Source organism: Haemaphysalis longicornis, unplaced genomic scaffold (genome assembly GCF_048455015.1).
Source record: "Haemaphysalis longicornis isolate Haplotype H1 unplaced genomic scaffold, Haemaphysalis longicornis Haplotype H1 scaffold_3, whole genome shotgun sequence".
Lineage (NCBI taxonomy): Eukaryota > Metazoa > Arthropoda > Arachnida > Ixodida > Ixodidae > Haemaphysalis > Haemaphysalis longicornis.
The window spans coordinates 78,439,518-78,456,635 of record NW_027526335.1 but is presented as its reverse complement, the minus strand read 5'-3'; the positions used below and the strand labels follow the sequence as shown (position 1 = coordinate 78,456,635).

Genomic DNA, 17,118 nt, shown 5'->3' with positions numbered 1-17,118 from the left:
GGGACCTTAATTGCTCGGGGCTGGAGTCTCAAAGGGCTCTATCTCGATGGGCGAGAGCGGCGGCCTTGACCAATGTGGTCCCGGAATGGGGACTGCACCTGTGCGGAGGGCCACAAGCCCTAACTCTCTCTTATTCTGATCAAAAATAAACTTTCATTCCTCCTCCTCAGCGAGTTGCAGACGATCCGGAGTTACGAGCTCGTGTACATTGTACATACCTAAATGACCGACTGTGCATTGATCTTTGGGGGGATAACGACGACACCACACAGAAAACTTGGCCGAGTTTCCAAGCATAGCCACGCATAAACTCAGCCGAACCAAGAACAAGCTGGGTGGGGCCGCCAGCTTTGCTGTTTGCCCAGTCTTCGCACCACTATAGTGCGAAGCTGGCCATTTTTTTTCTTTCTCCTTTTGTTCCGCAGTTTAGCCAGGTGCAATTTTGACGTACTCGCGAAAAAGCGTTCTTTGCTTCCTGATGTGGTGGCAGGCGCAGCAGGGATGTATACACGAACACTGCAGGCTCGAGCTGTCTTGTTCTGTTACCGGCGTGATCCGCCGATCATCCGTCGGTTGCAACTTTGGCAAGACCCCATAGCGGTGAAGGCAAACAATAGGATCCTTTATTGTTTACACTCTTTACATATGATGCATGCAGACAAAAAACTGCTGCTGACCTGTTGTTTTCTGGTCGTTCACAATGCGCTGAACTTCAACATAAAAGTCAACACAGCGGATATCACTCGGATATGTATTTCACTAGGTGCCGAAGTTCAATATCTGAGGTAACACTGCCAATATGGCTGAAATTTTTCTTTCGTGCTTACGTTTGGTTTCCTTCCACGTGCGTCACAAAATAGATTTATGAGCGCGCGGAGTAAGAAATCAACAACAATTTCTTGTGTAAAAATAGGTAAAATTAACAGTGGTATTTTAACAAGTGCTCACTTAGACATTGTATACATCTGAAATCTTCTGCAACAAGAAGCCATAACACATCTAGGGGTGCGAGGCAACAGGTATACCAGCTGTCACTCGCAAATGCCCTTTTCTACGATTTCACAGTTTAAGTGCGAGACTTTGTCTACCTGAGTTCGCCGTAGCGGGCGTTCTATTTCTGTCTCTCTCCCGTATATCTATTTTTCCACTGCGTATCGTTGAGCCATCACTACTAATCTCGAAACATCATTTTATGGCTTTTTTTGGCATGGTGCGCTACAACACGGAGAGAGGTAGCAAATAACGTCCATGGCTCTATATACTTTAATTCATACATATAAAGATATATGTACATATACAGGAAGAAGCAACAAGCTGGCGGAAATTGGATGGATCGGCGCATTTCCCGTATGCTTCGCGTGTGTCAATGTTTATCTCTTACTTTCCCCGCTGCAAGTCCCATCCGCGGCAATAGCTTTGCACGTAAACCGCCCGAAGCAAACGCATCTCTGTCCACTGCAATAACGTGCAAGCGATATCACGCCGAGCTACCGCCACGAACTTCTAAACTTTTGCACTTGGAATTTACGTCATGTGGGGCAACTACATTATCCTGCTATGTTTAGAAGTTTAATATTTATGAACTTGAATATTTCGGAAGCGGACGCTGCACATTTTTCGTCGGTTTAGGGACCCGGTGGTTGAATTCGTAAATCGAATAACCTCAAGCCGCCTCTCTTCGTTCCTTTTCCAGTGAAGTCAGAAAGCTTCATCGCCTGCCTTCATTGAATAAAGCGAAAATGTCATATTTATAAGGCGGACAACAGTTTTCGCTCATCTCTACCTGGCTTTACGCAAAAGGCGCCTACAAGTTTCAACAGCTTTGGAGATAAATTTTCGGAATTGGTACCGCAACATATATGCAGGTTGTGCATATCTCCTGATTCGAAAACAGCATGCGCGCAAAGCAGGATGACGTATCACTGAATTCATCTGCATAAGCTTGATGCATCGCACCCAAGTGGGTTCTCTTTAGCTCATGTTCCTTGGCTGGCGGCACGCTTCTATAGGCCGGTTCATGATATGCATATATCAACGTCAGAGTGGATGCGTGGGCAGTAGCCCGGAGTCTAACCAGATGCCCAAGAGGCATACTCTGAGTATATTTGTTCTGTTTGATGGGGAGTTATTTATTTACTTAGGTTTCTTACCCGTGACTTCATGCAACGCAAGCGCGAACCCTTGAGATCACTCGTGTGGTCATCCAAACCGACAAAACCCGACCCGACAACTACATGGCAAACGTCCGGCCGACAAGAGGTCCGTTTTTTCGCCCTCATAATTTGCACGATATCGTTAACACCTATAGCAATAGCCTCCAATTGGCCCGTAGTTTATTCGCGTTTCCACGCTTTTTTTCTCCACAAAAACGACAATCATGGTAATCAAAACTGGACAAGATTGCTTCGGAGTGGCTTTTTGGAAATAAATTTTCTAACTTTCGCCCTTTCTTCTTTCGAATGTATCATGAGAAGCACAACTGCAATAAGCGCCTGCACAGCTTGTAAACATTACCTAACGCGAATCGTGACATGCAGAGATACAGCTGTACACGTCAACCTAAAATTAAAAAAAAAAATCACGCTAAAAATGGCACCGGTTCATCCTCCCGTAATTTCGCCGTTTGCATAGGATAATGGCTGTATGACAAATGCACTACAAAACAATCATTTTATGGCGCACTTGTATACTGCTGTGCCATTATAAAGTAATTTTTAGCGTGCTTGGACCGTTGTGAAGTCACGCTTGAGTACAGAAAGGCGTAATTGCGCACGGAGCGACTCAAGCATGTGCAATTTGCTGTCCGGTTGAACTGAATGGCATCTATCTCATGTGGCTGCCATCCCATGTGTTGTTTCGAAGGTCTAAAATGAGAACTTGTTCTTTTGCACATTGTCATTACATTTCCCTGTTAAGGATAAGGACATTAGGCAGCCTCCTGGGCTATTACATGCTCTTGGAAAGAAAGACGTGTGGTGATCTGCGTATGGTCGGACTAAAATATGCAACCCGTCCTTAGTGGTGCAAGAACGGTTAATCTTTGCTTTAGCCACAGGCGAAAATTTAACCACATGAGAATGTAACTGCCATTCCCTACTTTTCTGCTGGGAATTGTCATATGACAGTGTTGAAAATGTTGATTTGATTGATTGTAGGGTTTAACGCGCCGACGCAACGCAGGCGATGAGGCTCGCCGTAGTGGAGGGCTCCGGATTAATTTTGACCACCTGGGGATCTTTAACGTGCGCCGAAATCTCGTACACACGGGCGTTTTTGCTTTTCGCCTCCATCAGAAAAGCGGCCGCCGCGGCCGGGAATCGAACCCGCGACCTCGTGCTCAGCAGCGCAACGCTGTGTTGAAAATGTGTATCTACGTTTGTGAGCTGGTAGGCGTGCGGTACTTCCAACACAGAAAACCTTCCACGGAACATTTTTTCTAACTCGTCTACCGAATCAACCTCACCTGATCCTCCCTTACAGAATTCGAACTAAGCTGATTTTACAACGCATTTTACCGCGTAATAAAACGCGGTGTTTAACCAAGGATGTGTTCCAGAAGGCTTTGGACGTACCCTGAACCCCATGGCATTTTTTTTATTATCTTGCATGTGGATGAAATTATATAGTCATCGCATTTGAAAATGGGCCTAAGGCTTAGTGCGCACCTCTAATAGGCCCTAGCCACTAAGCCACCGTGGCGGATAACACACACCTTAACATAAGATAACTCGAATAATAAAAAAAGAAAAACCGTCATGAACCCTACGGCCATTCTCAGGAGCTCAGTAATATATTGACTGTAGACGCCCGTCGAATCGTAACCTGTTTTTTGACTTCTATACAAAAAAATCACCGTTGTCGCATCTTTATCCTTTGCCAAAGCGTTGGACTAGGCCTATTAAGACAGCAGTATGAGGCGCCGTTCCTGACAGCAGCATGCAGTATGCACGGTCAACCGCCGACCCCCTACCCCAGTAAGGCACATATCAAAACGGAGCGAGGGCAGCCACGTCATGAGTGCTCACCACATTTCCTCAGATACGGTGTACTTTAAGACTCTTTAGCCAGCCGTTAGACAGGCAGACCTCGGACAAGTACGGCACTACCCCATGAGGCATCATCAACGCGGCAAGCATCGTCGTCCACAAGGTCGCACAAAGTTTGGCGGTGGGCGTGGACAGCGCATACACGTGCGGTAATGCCGGAGTCTTCGTGTCCCCCTTGCGTGCCTGCAGTTTCAAGAATAGAAACCGAAGGCGCTCAGGTCGGCGTCGAGCGATCACGCGGCGATGCTGACTCGACGACTGCCGAAAAGCGTCACCCCGCGGCCAGCCTCCTCCTTGGCCCGTTAAGTTCCGCTTTTTGGTTTTCGGCGCGTTCAGAAGTGGGACACGCGTTACGCACACGCACACACGCACACACGGTGACGACGACGACGGGGCTGGGAACGAAGGACGTCGAAGAAAAAGGCGGCCCGCGTGCGGAGGTCACAGGTTGAGTTCGACTTCTGTGGAATAGCAGCCCAGCTGCTCCTCGCCACGCAGCACCGTGGCCTTGATGAGGAACTCGCCGTCGAGCAGGTACGAAGGGAGGTCCGGCGGCAGCTCGGGAACCTTGAACGTGGTCGGCTTCAGTCGCCACTCGCCCTGCGTCAGGGGTTGACGGGGCACAGTGTCGCAACCATCCCCATTTCTAATTCTAAAAAAAAAAAATCTTGTGGCAGTAATTTGCGCCTAAAAAATCTCACTCTTGCATACGCAACAGCTAAATCTATGAGGAGCAGATTGCTCGCGGAAACGCCTCCAGAACCTCTACTGCGAAATATTCAAAACCATCAGAAAATAAGACGCGAGGCTTATAAGGCTCGCTTCTTTTGCTTTTGCTTTTTGCTTTTACAGCAAACAGAACGTGAGCTAGCTGGATTACAATACCCCTTCAAGAGCAGACAAAAATTACCGAATAAAAACGATATAGTACTACATTGGTAGCGGGCAGTGAAAATGAGCAATGTTGCGCTTAATACATTCATGTTTCTGTTATAGAATACGCAGGTATACTAACCGGGAACATATTTGGTTGATTGATTGACTCTGCGGGTTTAACGCGCCGACGCAACATAGGCGATGAAGCGCGCCGTAGTGGAGGGCTCCGTATTAATTTCGACCACCTGGGGTTCTTTAACGTGCGCCAAAATCTCTAACACACGGGCGTTGGAACATGTTTGGGCTTACCGAATAGCTATGCTCGAATTTGCGAAGACCCGACGCATTGCCCTCTCTCTTCAGCGCAGGCGGTCGCATATATCCCTCCTGACGGTAAACCTCCATGTTGAGTCCTGTGCTCTCCTCTGTATTTTTTTTTTGCTCTTTGCATCTATTGCCCTCACTTTCTATCACGTGCAAACACACCCAGAACTTTATTTTCAAAACGGGACGTAGCCAAGAATTGTTCACGGTCATATTGTGAAGGGGATACCGGCAGTGTCGGCGACGATTTTGTAGGGGTACATCAGCTGAAGAAGCTATTAAGTTAACAGTATCGTCCCGTTCCTAAGCGTCCCCAATGTTTAAATTATCCACGCGATTTCGCAGGCCTCATAAATACGCAGGCCAAGTTGGTTCGTCACAAGGCGAACAAAATCGCACCTGATAGCAAGACAAGGGAGTGATGGCAAGACAATGTATGTGCCGTTGCTGTCTGGTTTCCTGTCCTTCCCGTTGTTTCTTGTATTCTTTTTTCCTGATGAGAAACACACGACTAACAAGTCTACGTGCGCTATATGTCTGTGAAATTAGCAATCTTCCTTGGGTGTGTTGTGTTTTGGCCCCTGCATGTGCAGGTCTCACGCGCACGAGCCCATAGGGACGAGCACGCACCTCGTGGTAAGGGCACTGGCAGGGGATCTCCTCCCCCGTCTTGGGATGCAGGCACTCTTTCTTGGAGAAGATGTTGATGTCGCAGATGTTGTCGTACGTGCACGACCCCACGCCGTTGGGCAGGCACGGTATCGTCAGCCAGGTGGACAGACCGAACAGCAGAGTCAGCTTCTTCTGCATCTCCAGGTGCACCTGCGTCGGTTTATTTACATCGGGTCAGCCTCGCCCGTTACACTCCCTTCAGTATGCTAGATAAGATACGCATGCGATCGGGACTTTTTTGCGCATGCGCTATCCGGTCCACCTCTCGTACTAGCCCAGCAAAAGAATGACTGATCACCACGGCTGCCCATTAGTGTTTTTAAGCGTTATTACAGGCTAGCATCCCATTATTTAGGCACACCCGCCAGCCGTGACCGCAAGACATATATACAGTGGAACCCCGATAATACGACTTTCAAGGGACCGCGACAAAGCGTCGTATGACCGGGGGGTCGTACGACCGGGGTGCGGGTAAATGATGGCCTAGTAGACGGCCTCACGCTACAGGTGGGCTAAGAACGTATTTAAACTACTATATTTAGCGCTTTCTCACGTGATTTGCATACATTTAGCTGAAATCCCAAGTTAAAGAAAAGCAACGCCTATGTTGTGGTCCGCTCCCCTTTACGGCGCACAGCTAGCCCACCAGCCAAGCGCTAAGCAAGCGATATAAGGCCGGCGTGGTAAAGTAAATTGAGAGGGTAAAAAGCGTGTGAAACTGCCGATGCCAAGCGAAACGAACGATACTACAAGGAGGAGGTGAACAAAAAACGGCATTGCCGTACAATGTGGAAACGCCCTTTGAACAGTCCCGTGCCGTCGTTATTGGGTCATAGTGCTCAACACAGCTGTTTTCGTTCCCCACAAGACCCAGCAACGCGAAATAGATAAGATAATTCAACGTTCGCGAGTAAACCGTGTTGCGGCGAAAATTATAGCACGGTCTTGCTACAGTAACTTGCTGCGGTGGCCAGCGAGAGACCCAAAATGGCGGTGCCAACGGGTACGCGTCTCCACCCATCGCCTCCTGTATTTTGCTAAACCCTTGACGTGGAGGCGCGTGAATTGAGGCACTCTAGCAAAGAAAAAAGCGGGGGGAAACGCGGCTTTGAAAGACACTGATAATCAGACAGCATAGATATAGGGGTTTCGAGCGTCGTGAAAGGAAGAAACTTTGATCGAGCGGGCGGGGAAAGCGGCTGTTCGGTCATTGCCGTGGGGTTGCGACGTTTGGTTTTAAGTGTGAATACACTTTATAAGCGACCCCAAACCATCCACCGCCGGCGGCGGCGTTGGCGTCCGCAGTGCTCCTCTATATTTGAAAAAGAAACAGCATCCGGCGCCAGGTTTCGATCCGAGGACTTTGCGGCCGCAGCGCGACGCTCTACCGACCAAGCTACGGACGCGACGGTGATATCAGTGTTAGACGCGCCTTATATGCCGTTGGCGATTCAGCGGCGTTATAGCGGCTTGATAACTGCGTGGTGTACACGTGATACTACAAACCCGATGGAAGAGATGGAAGAGAAGGCGGCGAGGCGGTGGCTGCGGGGGCCGAGCGCAAGCGCCGCAAGCGGGCCGACAACCGTGCATTCGCACTTTCACATTCTCCCCCTCGGGGAAATGCGGGGTAATTTTTTGCGTTCGTCGGCGGCTCAACGGGAGCTTGTAATTCACGGCCCACCTGCCACCTTCGACTTCTCTCGGTCGGCGCGTTGGCGTACTGCTGCCGCGTGCGGCCGTCGCAGGTTAACTCCTGCTCACGAGTACCCGCCTGCTTGCTTGCGTCTGTTCAGTAAGTGGTCGGACGCGCCTACGGACCTTTGCACATCAAGCAGCGTCAAACAGGGGATAAGAATAAAGAAGGCCAGGACAAGGCGGCGAAGCGGTGTAAAATATGGAAAAAGCGCCGGTTTGTCCGCGCCAGGGTCCGTCGTATGAAGCGGAACGCGCGCTCTCGAGCGTCATATCGTCGGGGTTTTTAGTGCATCTATGGGGAGTTTGCCGAGACCATGGTGACCCGTCGTAAGAAGCGGGTCGTCGTAAGTCCGGGGGATGTATTAGTGGGGTCCCAGAACTGGCGCCATTACACCAAGCGGGAACGGACATTCGGTAGCATCTGTAGGGTATGCGCCAAAAGTTAGGTCTAAAGTTTCGCGTTGACGTCTTACGTCGTCATGGGGCTTCCGCCGCTTGCAGTAGAGTACGTTTAACGTAGCTAGGCACGTCTTTAAGCCCAACGTTAGGGCTACCGAACGCTAAACGAAAACGAAGGCCAATTGGCTAATGTTCTTAGTCAAAGCACCACTAAATAAGCTACGTTTCCTTGAATGTCATTCTTCTTATGCGAATTATTTCTTCTTCGCGTCATCGCAACAACGCGAAACCGTTACTTAGTTATTTAGTTGTCGTGCCATTTCGTCTGTAAATAATCACAAAAACCTGAACGACATGACAAGCAACATCAGACGCTTGTAGACCCGCGATGCACTGTCAATGCATCCAGTACCCTGTCAATGCATGGGTACTGAATTCTGCACTCTATGAATCTGCATTTGAGTCATATCCATCGTGAACCCCTGCCTTAACTCGTGAAGGGCTAATTTGGTTTTTGTGGCGACAAAATTGAGCTCCACAGGCATGAGTAACTAGTATTAAGGAGTAGTCAAGAAACAGTCAAGCAATACTGTGATGGCGCAAAGCAGTGGCAGCCAGCAGTGATCTTTACGGACGATAATAGTAAGAATCGCCGAAAACAAGAAAACGACACAGCGGAATTAGGTGAAGAGGTGTGATACAGTTTTCAGGGCCCGCATTTATTTTGCTATGACACGCAAATTTGTCTCGGTCTACCCTTCTGCCCACATGTTTTTTTAAACGCGAAAGTGTTTTATTCCCGGATACACCAAGATTTGAGTGACGTCATAGCCGTCACGGAAATGACTACAGTACAACGAAACAAGCGGCCTGTAAAGTGTGCACCCCTGCACACACTGTCTTCTTGCGGGCAAGCAACCTTTAGTACTAAAGAGTACGTTATAGTTAGGGTTGTTCCTTTTCGGGTTTTATATTTTAACACGAAAGAGTTTTATACCGGGATACACCAAGACTTCACTGACGTCATATCCGTAACGGAAATGGCGGCAGTACTCCTTTAACGAAGCTACCCGCCAGCAGGACGTCGCTCACCAAGCACACCTACAAGACAGCCGCCGACCCACAAATCATGCTCAGCTGCAGACTTCGCTGCACATTTGACTTTCGTGTTTTACCGTTTCCTATGACTGAGGAATCAACCACAGTTTTTTTCTTCTTATGTGTGTACGGCGCTGTACTCGTGAAAGGAGCAGCTAATAACTCCTCTATGCTTAACCCCACTCTCCCCGAAGAAAAATAGCAAAAATAAAAATATATACACTCGAGTACTGTGCGGATGTGGTGGGGAAGAGTTGCAAACTAGCACGACAGCCATCCCGGAAAATAGTGTATTCATGTGGCGGGGCTTGCTAGCACCGGAAAGGTCAACTCAAATCATACCGCTGACAGAGCGGTCGGGCGCGGCACCTGTTAACTTTGCCACGTCAATCATACCAATTAGCTGCCACCAGCCAGTCACTCTTGAAAATAGGCCTTGTTACTGTCTTACGTTGTGACTCAACTCGTTGCTGCAGACCTGTCTATCTGTCTCGATTTTCGTACAGCCATTTTCTTGTGTCAGGAGCTCATTTCCACGGCCAGGCAGCGTGGCGTTTTCGTTCGGGGCAGGGTATTTTCGTTTCACCGTTCCGTCGCCCGGCGGGTAGCTGTTTGTCCTGCAGTGCGGCGAATTACGTCCAGTCACGCGTTTCTCTCGTTGTTACGGCTCCACTTACACACGGAGCCCCCGAACGCACCGCATTACCGCGTCGCCCATGACGTTGTGCGTGGCGCGTGGTTCTTTTATTTGCTTCCGGCTGCGCCCGCACGCGGAAGTGGGGCTGCTCCAGCGACCCTGCTTTCCCTGGAGAGGGGCGGGTCCTCCACCGCCGCGCTGACCCTCGCCGTCGGCCGAAATGGGACTCCCTCGGCGTGACAGGCACGTGGGATATATATCCCGGGGTGCTTCTACAGCTGGCCCGCAAAATACCCCCACCTTGTAACCTTTACTACATGGCCTCCAGTGGCCTGAGAACACTTCAACATTGATAAGCGGCCAGTCCGCGTAAAATATCGTGGTGGCCGTTCCCTTTATACGGGTATTGTGCGGCGTGGTGGGTAGTAGTCACGAAGAAGCCCATGTGTCGAGATTTCGGCGTTAGAGATTCCCGGGTGGTCAACGTTAACCCGTATCCCTCCACTGTGCATGGGACAGCTCATGGTCTGGGTGTTTCGTCGGTGCGCAAACGCCTCAGAATTTGAGTGTGTGTGGTGGCCATTGTTAAGATAAAGGGTGGGACAGGAAGGTGAGCCGAGGGGTAACTGTTTGCCGTCTGAGTGGCACCTCGGTTATTCACCTCTCATACAGATTAGATTCCAGTGGAGTGATAGGAGGTGGAGCTAAATGATAGATGTACGCCAGGAAATAGATGTGGCAGCACAAGAAAGGAAACAAAAAAAGTGGGTTTGCTAGGCTCAGCCTGAATGATACGGTCCCAGCAAGATAGAGTCTGCGACTAAATACCGTTTAATTGAGGCATACTCGGTAACAAGTTGAGAACGACAATATCTCATGTACGGTATCAGTCCGCCTAAGCGACGGACCCCGCTGTCAACGGGCGCGCGCGCTTTGAAAGGACATTGCTATGAATGTGCGATATCGCCTTCCTTTTATCGCGTAGTTTGTTTGTCATCGCTGCAGTAATTTATAAGCATATTAAGTCTGAAAAATCACGGAAACGGCTCATGCCATGTTCAAAATATTCCCAGTAATGCACTACTTGCGCCGCGTGAAGTAACATCCGGCTGCGGTGATCAGGCACAGCGGCAACTTCCGTTAAGTCACCCGAGTATAGTGACGCGCGAAGGCTCTAGCGCCGAGGTACCCTGGGGGCCACCTGGAAGGATAAGATGGTCCTCACTGTCAGTTTGCATACCAAGCGCCTATATCGGCGCCGCCCCGGCCTATGTATCAGCCAGGGTGTCCGAAGTTTCTTTCCCCGCATGCGGTGCCTACTTGGCCAGGTAGCCACCGCAGGCACAAGTCGCAGAGCTACGGATAGGAGCGCCGCGTCGGGGCCGCTCAGCCGCGAGGATGCGGACGAGTGTTGGCCCTGAGCCGCAAAGGGCGACAAAGCCTGGCCCTCTGGCGACCTTCCATGCCATGGTTTCAGTTGTCGGTGTGGTAGGGAGGTAACTCTGCGTCTCCCGTCTCCTCGGAGCTGTGGCAGTGGACAAGCAGCTGCTTCCACTCGTGCCTCTAGCATGGATTCGTCGCGGAAAGCCACCATTCCACGTTCTATGGAGTGATAGAAGGGCTGTCGTGTCTCGATCTCATGGAGAGCTTTTCTTTTTTTCGTGCTTGGCACAGTCCCTTATTCTCGTGCATGAAACAGTTTCACTTGACTCCATGAAGGGTTTGGTGGTCCGCGCAATACCATCCGGTATGGGTCAGTGCCGCTGTAGTAGGTGGAGGAGGGGGAGGAATCTTTCGACGGCTGTCATGAGTACGTTCCTATAGAGTTCAGCCGGCTTGGGGCCGCACTTGGTCTCCCGCCAGAACTGTGACTCAGTGCACGCACCCGTATACTTTTACCACGCCATGGCTTCCAGAACTGTGCTTTCAGTTCCTATTACCATGCGCAACCAGCTGATTTTTTTTATCGCGCTGGCCGGACTGGACACATGCTGCGATTTTAGCGGGGCATGCATGAGAAAAATTCCGCCACCTTCCCACGAGGGGAACCCTGGGGTGATGCAAGGCATCTCACGGGGTTCAATTCGCGTTTCCGTTATGTTGGTTACCCAAATGTGGTTGAAGTGTAAACCTGTAATGATGTAATGATGTAATGATGTAAAGTGTAATGATGCTCAATCATACGTAGAGTTACAAGTACGTAAAGACCGTCATCAACGGAGTCGTCGTCGTCAAGCGAAGCACGAGCAAAGTCAAGCGGAGTCGAGCAACTGTGTCAAGCGAAAGCGCGCGCTTAACTGAACGGGAGCCGAGCGCTCACCGCTTTATATGCGCGCTTGAAGGCGAGGAGACAGCGGAGGAAAGTTGCGCATGCGCACACATGCGCGCACAAGCGCGCCGGAGCACATGTGAACGTAGGCGAAGCGCGCCAGCTGTTGTTATGATAATGAGCCGGAGAGAGCGCATAACGCACAGCTGTCGGTGAGAAGAACGGAGGAGAGTTTGCGCATGCGTAATGAGGAGTGCGGACTACGCCGATCAACGCGGGACAGGCCGAGTGTAAGAGATGCCTTGCATTTGAAAATCGTGCGGCTTACGCACCACGTGGTAATCGGTGTAAACGGTTGATTTAGATGGCAGTCTGTTCGCTCGCCTTGCTGCGCCGTTCCGCCCCTTCAGTTTATCGGCACTGTGCTGGGGTGGACGGCCGCCTTTTGGTACTGTTGAGTTTAAGAGCGTGCTGTAAACCATCAGACCCCGACGCCAACACCGCCTTTTTGGGTCATGTAATGCTTCCGCACTAAAATAATCTTCCGTTACGTGCGGACGTTGTGTCGTTTCGGACTTACGAGTCAGCATGCGCTCGCGTTCCCAATCTTGCTTCGCCGCCGTATCGAAGACGTGTTCCACGCACCTTCCTAGCCCCCGCCTCCTCCACACCTTTGCTGCTTGCATTTAAGTTAGCGTCTGCTCAGGGTTTACAATGTCTCTGGTTTCTCGGCAGCATGACGTCTTACGAACGTCTGCTGATACACGTCGCGTTTCCGCCTTCCGTGGTCATTCCATGTAGACCGGTGTATTAACGCTACGCCCTATCTCCACTACGAGTCAGCATGCGTTCGCGTTCCCAATCTTGCTTCGCCGCCGTATCGAAGACGTGTTCCACGCACCTTCCTAGCCCCCGCCTCCTCCACACCTTTGCTGCTTGCATTTAAGTTAGCGTCTGCTCAGGGTTTACAATGTCTCTGGTTTCTCGGCAGCATGACGTCTTACGAACGTCTGCTGACACACGTCGCGTTTCCGCCTTCCGTGGTCCTTCCATGTAGACCGGTGTATAAACGCTACGCCCTCTCTCCACTACGAGTCAGCATGCGTTCGCGTTCCCAATCTTGCTTCGCCGCCGTATCGAAGACGTGTTCCACGCACCTTCCTAGCCCCCGCCTCCTCCACACCTTTGCTGCTTGCATTTAAGTTAGCGTCTGCTCAGGGTTTACAATGTCTCTGGTTTCTCGGCAGCATGACGTCTTACGAACGTCTGCTGACACACGTCGCGTTTCCGCCTTCCGTGGTCCTTCCATGTAGACCGGTGTATAAACGCTACGCCCTCTCTCCACTACGAGTCAGCATGCGTTCGCGTTCCCAATCTTGCTTCGCCGCCGTATCGAAGACGTGTTCCACGCACCTTCCTAGCCCCCGCCTCCTCCACACCTTTGCTGCTTGCATTTAAGTTAGCGTCTGCTCAGGGTTTACAATGTCTCTGGTTTCTCGGCAGCATGACGTCTTACGAACGTCTGCTGACACACGTCGCGTTTCCGCCTTCCGTGGTCCTTCCATGTAGACCGGTGTATAAACGCTACGCCCTCTCTCCACTACGAGTCAGCATGCGTTCGCGTTCCCAATCTTGCTTCGCCGCCGTATCGAAGACGTGTTCCACGCACCTTCCTAGCCCCCGCCTCCTCCACACCTTTGCTGCTTGCATTTAAGTTAGCGTCTGCTCAGGGTTTACAATGTCTCTGGTTTCTCGGCAGCATGACGTCTTACGAACGTCTGCTGATACACGTCGCGTTTCCGCCTTCCGTGGTCCTTCCATGTAGACCGGTGTATAAACGCTACGCCCTCTCTCCACTACGAGTCAGCATGCGTTCGCGTTCCCAATCTTGCTTCGCCGCCGTATCGAAGACGTGTTCCACGCACCTTCCTAGCCCCCGCCTCCTCCACACCTTTGCTGCTTGCATTTAAGTTAGCGTCTGCTCAGGGTTTACAATGTCTCTGGTTTCTCGGCAGCATGACGTCTTACGAACGTCTGCTGACACACGTCGCGTTTCCGCCTTCCGTGGTCCTTCCATGTAGACCGGTGTATAAACGCTACGCCCTCTCTCCACTACGAGTCAGCATGCGTTCGCGTTCCCAATCTTGCTTCGCCGCCGTATCGAAGACGTGTTCCACGCACCTTCCTAGCCCCCGCCTCCTCCACACCTTTGCTGCTTGCATTTAAGTTAGCGTCTGCTCAGGGTTTACAATGTCTCTGGTTTCTCGGCAGCATGACGTTGTGGCGGCGCCCCAGCAGCTTGCGTCGTCTGCTGCCGCAAACGGGCACGCTCCAGGAACGATGACGCTGGGGCTGAGCCACGAGTGGCGAGTGCTGACCACGCGCTTGCGGTGCGCGCTGGGCACGAGGTGGAATAAAGCGGGGCCTCCAGTTTGGGCCCACGGCGCTGTAGCGTGCAGACGTGTGTCTTCTCATCTCTCTGTCGCATTCGCGACATTTGGTGACCCGGACGTTGCAGCGGAGCCACGTACTCAGAATGGACCCTCCCCGAGACGCCAGCGGTCCTTCTGTGTCCTCCGCTGCCTCTTCACCTGGCATCTCCGCCGTCGCTTGCCGTTTGCCCCCCTTCAGCGCTAAGCACCCCGACGTGTGGTTCCTTCAAGCCGAGGCAAGCTTCCGAGTGAGTCACATCACGTCGCAAGAGACCCGCTTCAACCATCTACAACAGTCACTGCCTATTGAGATCGCGGTTGAGGTTCGTGACATCCTTGCCAACCCGCCTACCACGAACCCTTACGACACGTTGAAGGCTGCCATCTTGAGCCGCACGAGCCCTTCGGAACGGCAGCGTTTCCAGGGGCTGCTTTCTGCAGAGGAGTTGGGTGACCGTCGACCTTCGCAGCTCCTTCACGAACTGCAAACCCTGCTCGGCGACGCACCTTCTGCCACGGACTCCCGTTTGTTGAAGGAACTTTTCCTGCGACGGCTCCCCTCTTCCGTGCAGATGATCCTCGCGACTGCTTCTGACCTTCCCTTATCCGCGTTGGCCGCGCATGCTGACAAGATAATGGAAGTCGCCACGTTGCATCCGCCTTTGTCCACGGTGGCATCCGCTCAATCTTCCGACCATACCACCGTGGCGGCGCCTGCTACTCCTTTGCCCTCACCGCTATCCGACGACCTCGCCGCTCTCCGAGAGCGCATGCAAAACTTGGAGGAGCTTGTCGCCTCGGCTGGTTACAGCTCGCCGCCGCCTCGCAACCCTCGAGCTCGCCGGTTTGGCCCTTCTCGCCGTACCCCGTCTCCGCAAGTATTTCGCCAGGAAGGCACAACGCGCCAGCCACCTCAACACCCTGATTCATTGTGCTGGTACCATCGCCGCTTCGGTGCAGCGGCGCAACGTTGCACCCGTCCTTGCGGCTGGCCGGGAAACGAGGCGAGGGATCGTTAGCGGCGGCGACCGATTCCCAAGCCAGCGACAGTCGCCTTTTCTACATCACAGATGCCACCAGTGGTCAACGTTTCCTAGTTGACACTGGTGCTGAAGTGAGTGTGCTCCCCGCTAATTCCTGTGACCGCACTCAAGCACCACTGTGCCATCTCCAAGCTATTAACAAGTCCAGCATTCCCGTGTACCGAAAAAAATCCCTGATGGTAAACATCGGCCTACGCCGTGCGTTCCGCTGGATTTTCCTCGTGGCCAACGTGAGTCACGCCATTCTAGGAGCCGATTTCCTTTCGCACTTCGGCCTCCTGGTTGACATGGCCCGAAAAAGAATCCTGGACGCCACAACCGGCCTTTCTGTCATCGGCAAATCGTCTCCAGTCCATCCGTTCGCATTCACGCTTCTTTGCGACCTACCTTCTCCGTACCGGGAATTGCTGAACGAGTTTCCTTCCCTGACTGCCCCTCCAGACTGGACAAAGCCAGTGAAGCATGACGTCGTTCATCAGATCATCACCACCGGTCCACCTACGCACGCCGTGGCGCGTCGACTGGCTCCAGAGAAACATAAAATCGCGGAACAGGAATTTCACCACATGGTTGAAATCGGCATTGCTCGCCCGTCATCGAGCAACTGGTCCTCGTCGTTACACATGGTCCCGAAGAAATCAGGAGACTGGCGACCCTGTGGTGATTACCGCTCCCTGAACGTGGCCACTGTACCCGACAGGTACCCCCTACCTAATATACAGGACTTCACCAATAACCTCAGTGGATGTACCATCTTTTCAAAGCTTGACCTCCAAAAAGCCTACCACCAAATCCCCGTAGCCCCGGATGACGTCAAGAAAACTGCCATCATTACACCGTTTGGCCTCTTCGAATTCACTCGAATGCCTTTCGGGTTACGCAACGCAGCTCAGACTTTTCAGCGCTTCATAGACGTCGTCCTCCGTGGTCTACCTTTTGTTTTCGCCTACATAGATGACGTTCTTGTCGCCAGTTCATCGCTATCTGAGCACCTGCACCATCTGCGGATAGTTTTCGAACGCCTAGCAGAGCATGGCCTCATCCTTAATAGCGACAAGTGTGCGTTCGGGTTGCCGTCGTTGGAGTTTCTCGGTCATTTCGTTGACTGCAATGGAATTCGCCCTCTGCCAGACAAAGTGAAGGCCATAATCGACTTTCCCCGACCTGAGTCCTTGCGCCAACTGCGCCGTTTCCTAGGGCTGGTGAATTATTACCGACGGTTCATCCCGGAATGTGCGGCCATTGTTCAACCTCTCGAAACTTTCCTTCAAACTCCCAAGTCTCCCGAGTGCAGTCTTGAATGGTCTGAAGCCGCTGATCGCGCATTCACTACCATCAAGGAGCGCCTGGCCTCTTCTACCCTCCTCGTGCACCCGCGCCACAACGCTCCCACAAGCCTGATGGTAGATGCTTCCCACTGTGCGATTGGAGGTGTACTTCAGCAGCACATCCGCGGCAGCTGGCACCCGCTCGGTTTCTTTTCGAAGAAGCTTTCTCCCACTGAACAACGGTACAGCACTTTCGGACGGGAACTCCTGGCGGCATACCTCGCTGTGAAGCATTTCCGCTTTTTCCTCGAAGGCCGCAGCTTCGTGATCTTCACCGATCACAAGCCTCTTACGAA

General features: G+C 51.8%; 1 protein-coding gene across 1 annotated transcript in view; it reads right to left on the bottom strand.

The window, feature by feature from the left end:
* Nucleotides 1-601: 601 nt before the first annotated feature.
* Nucleotides 602-17,118, bottom strand: part of LOC144174692 (ganglioside GM2 activator-like) — a 72,630-nt gene continuing 56,113 nt past the window's right edge. The window contains exons 3-4 of the mRNA XM_077703513.1: nucleotides 5,877-6,068; nucleotides 602-4,646 (exon numbers count right to left, since the gene is read on the bottom strand). Of these exons, the coding sequence (XP_077559639.1) occupies nucleotides 4,488-4,646; nucleotides 5,877-6,068 (351 nt within the window). The 3' untranslated portion in view covers nucleotides 602-4,487. The remainder of the gene's footprint in view (nucleotides 4,647-5,876; nucleotides 6,069-17,118) is intronic.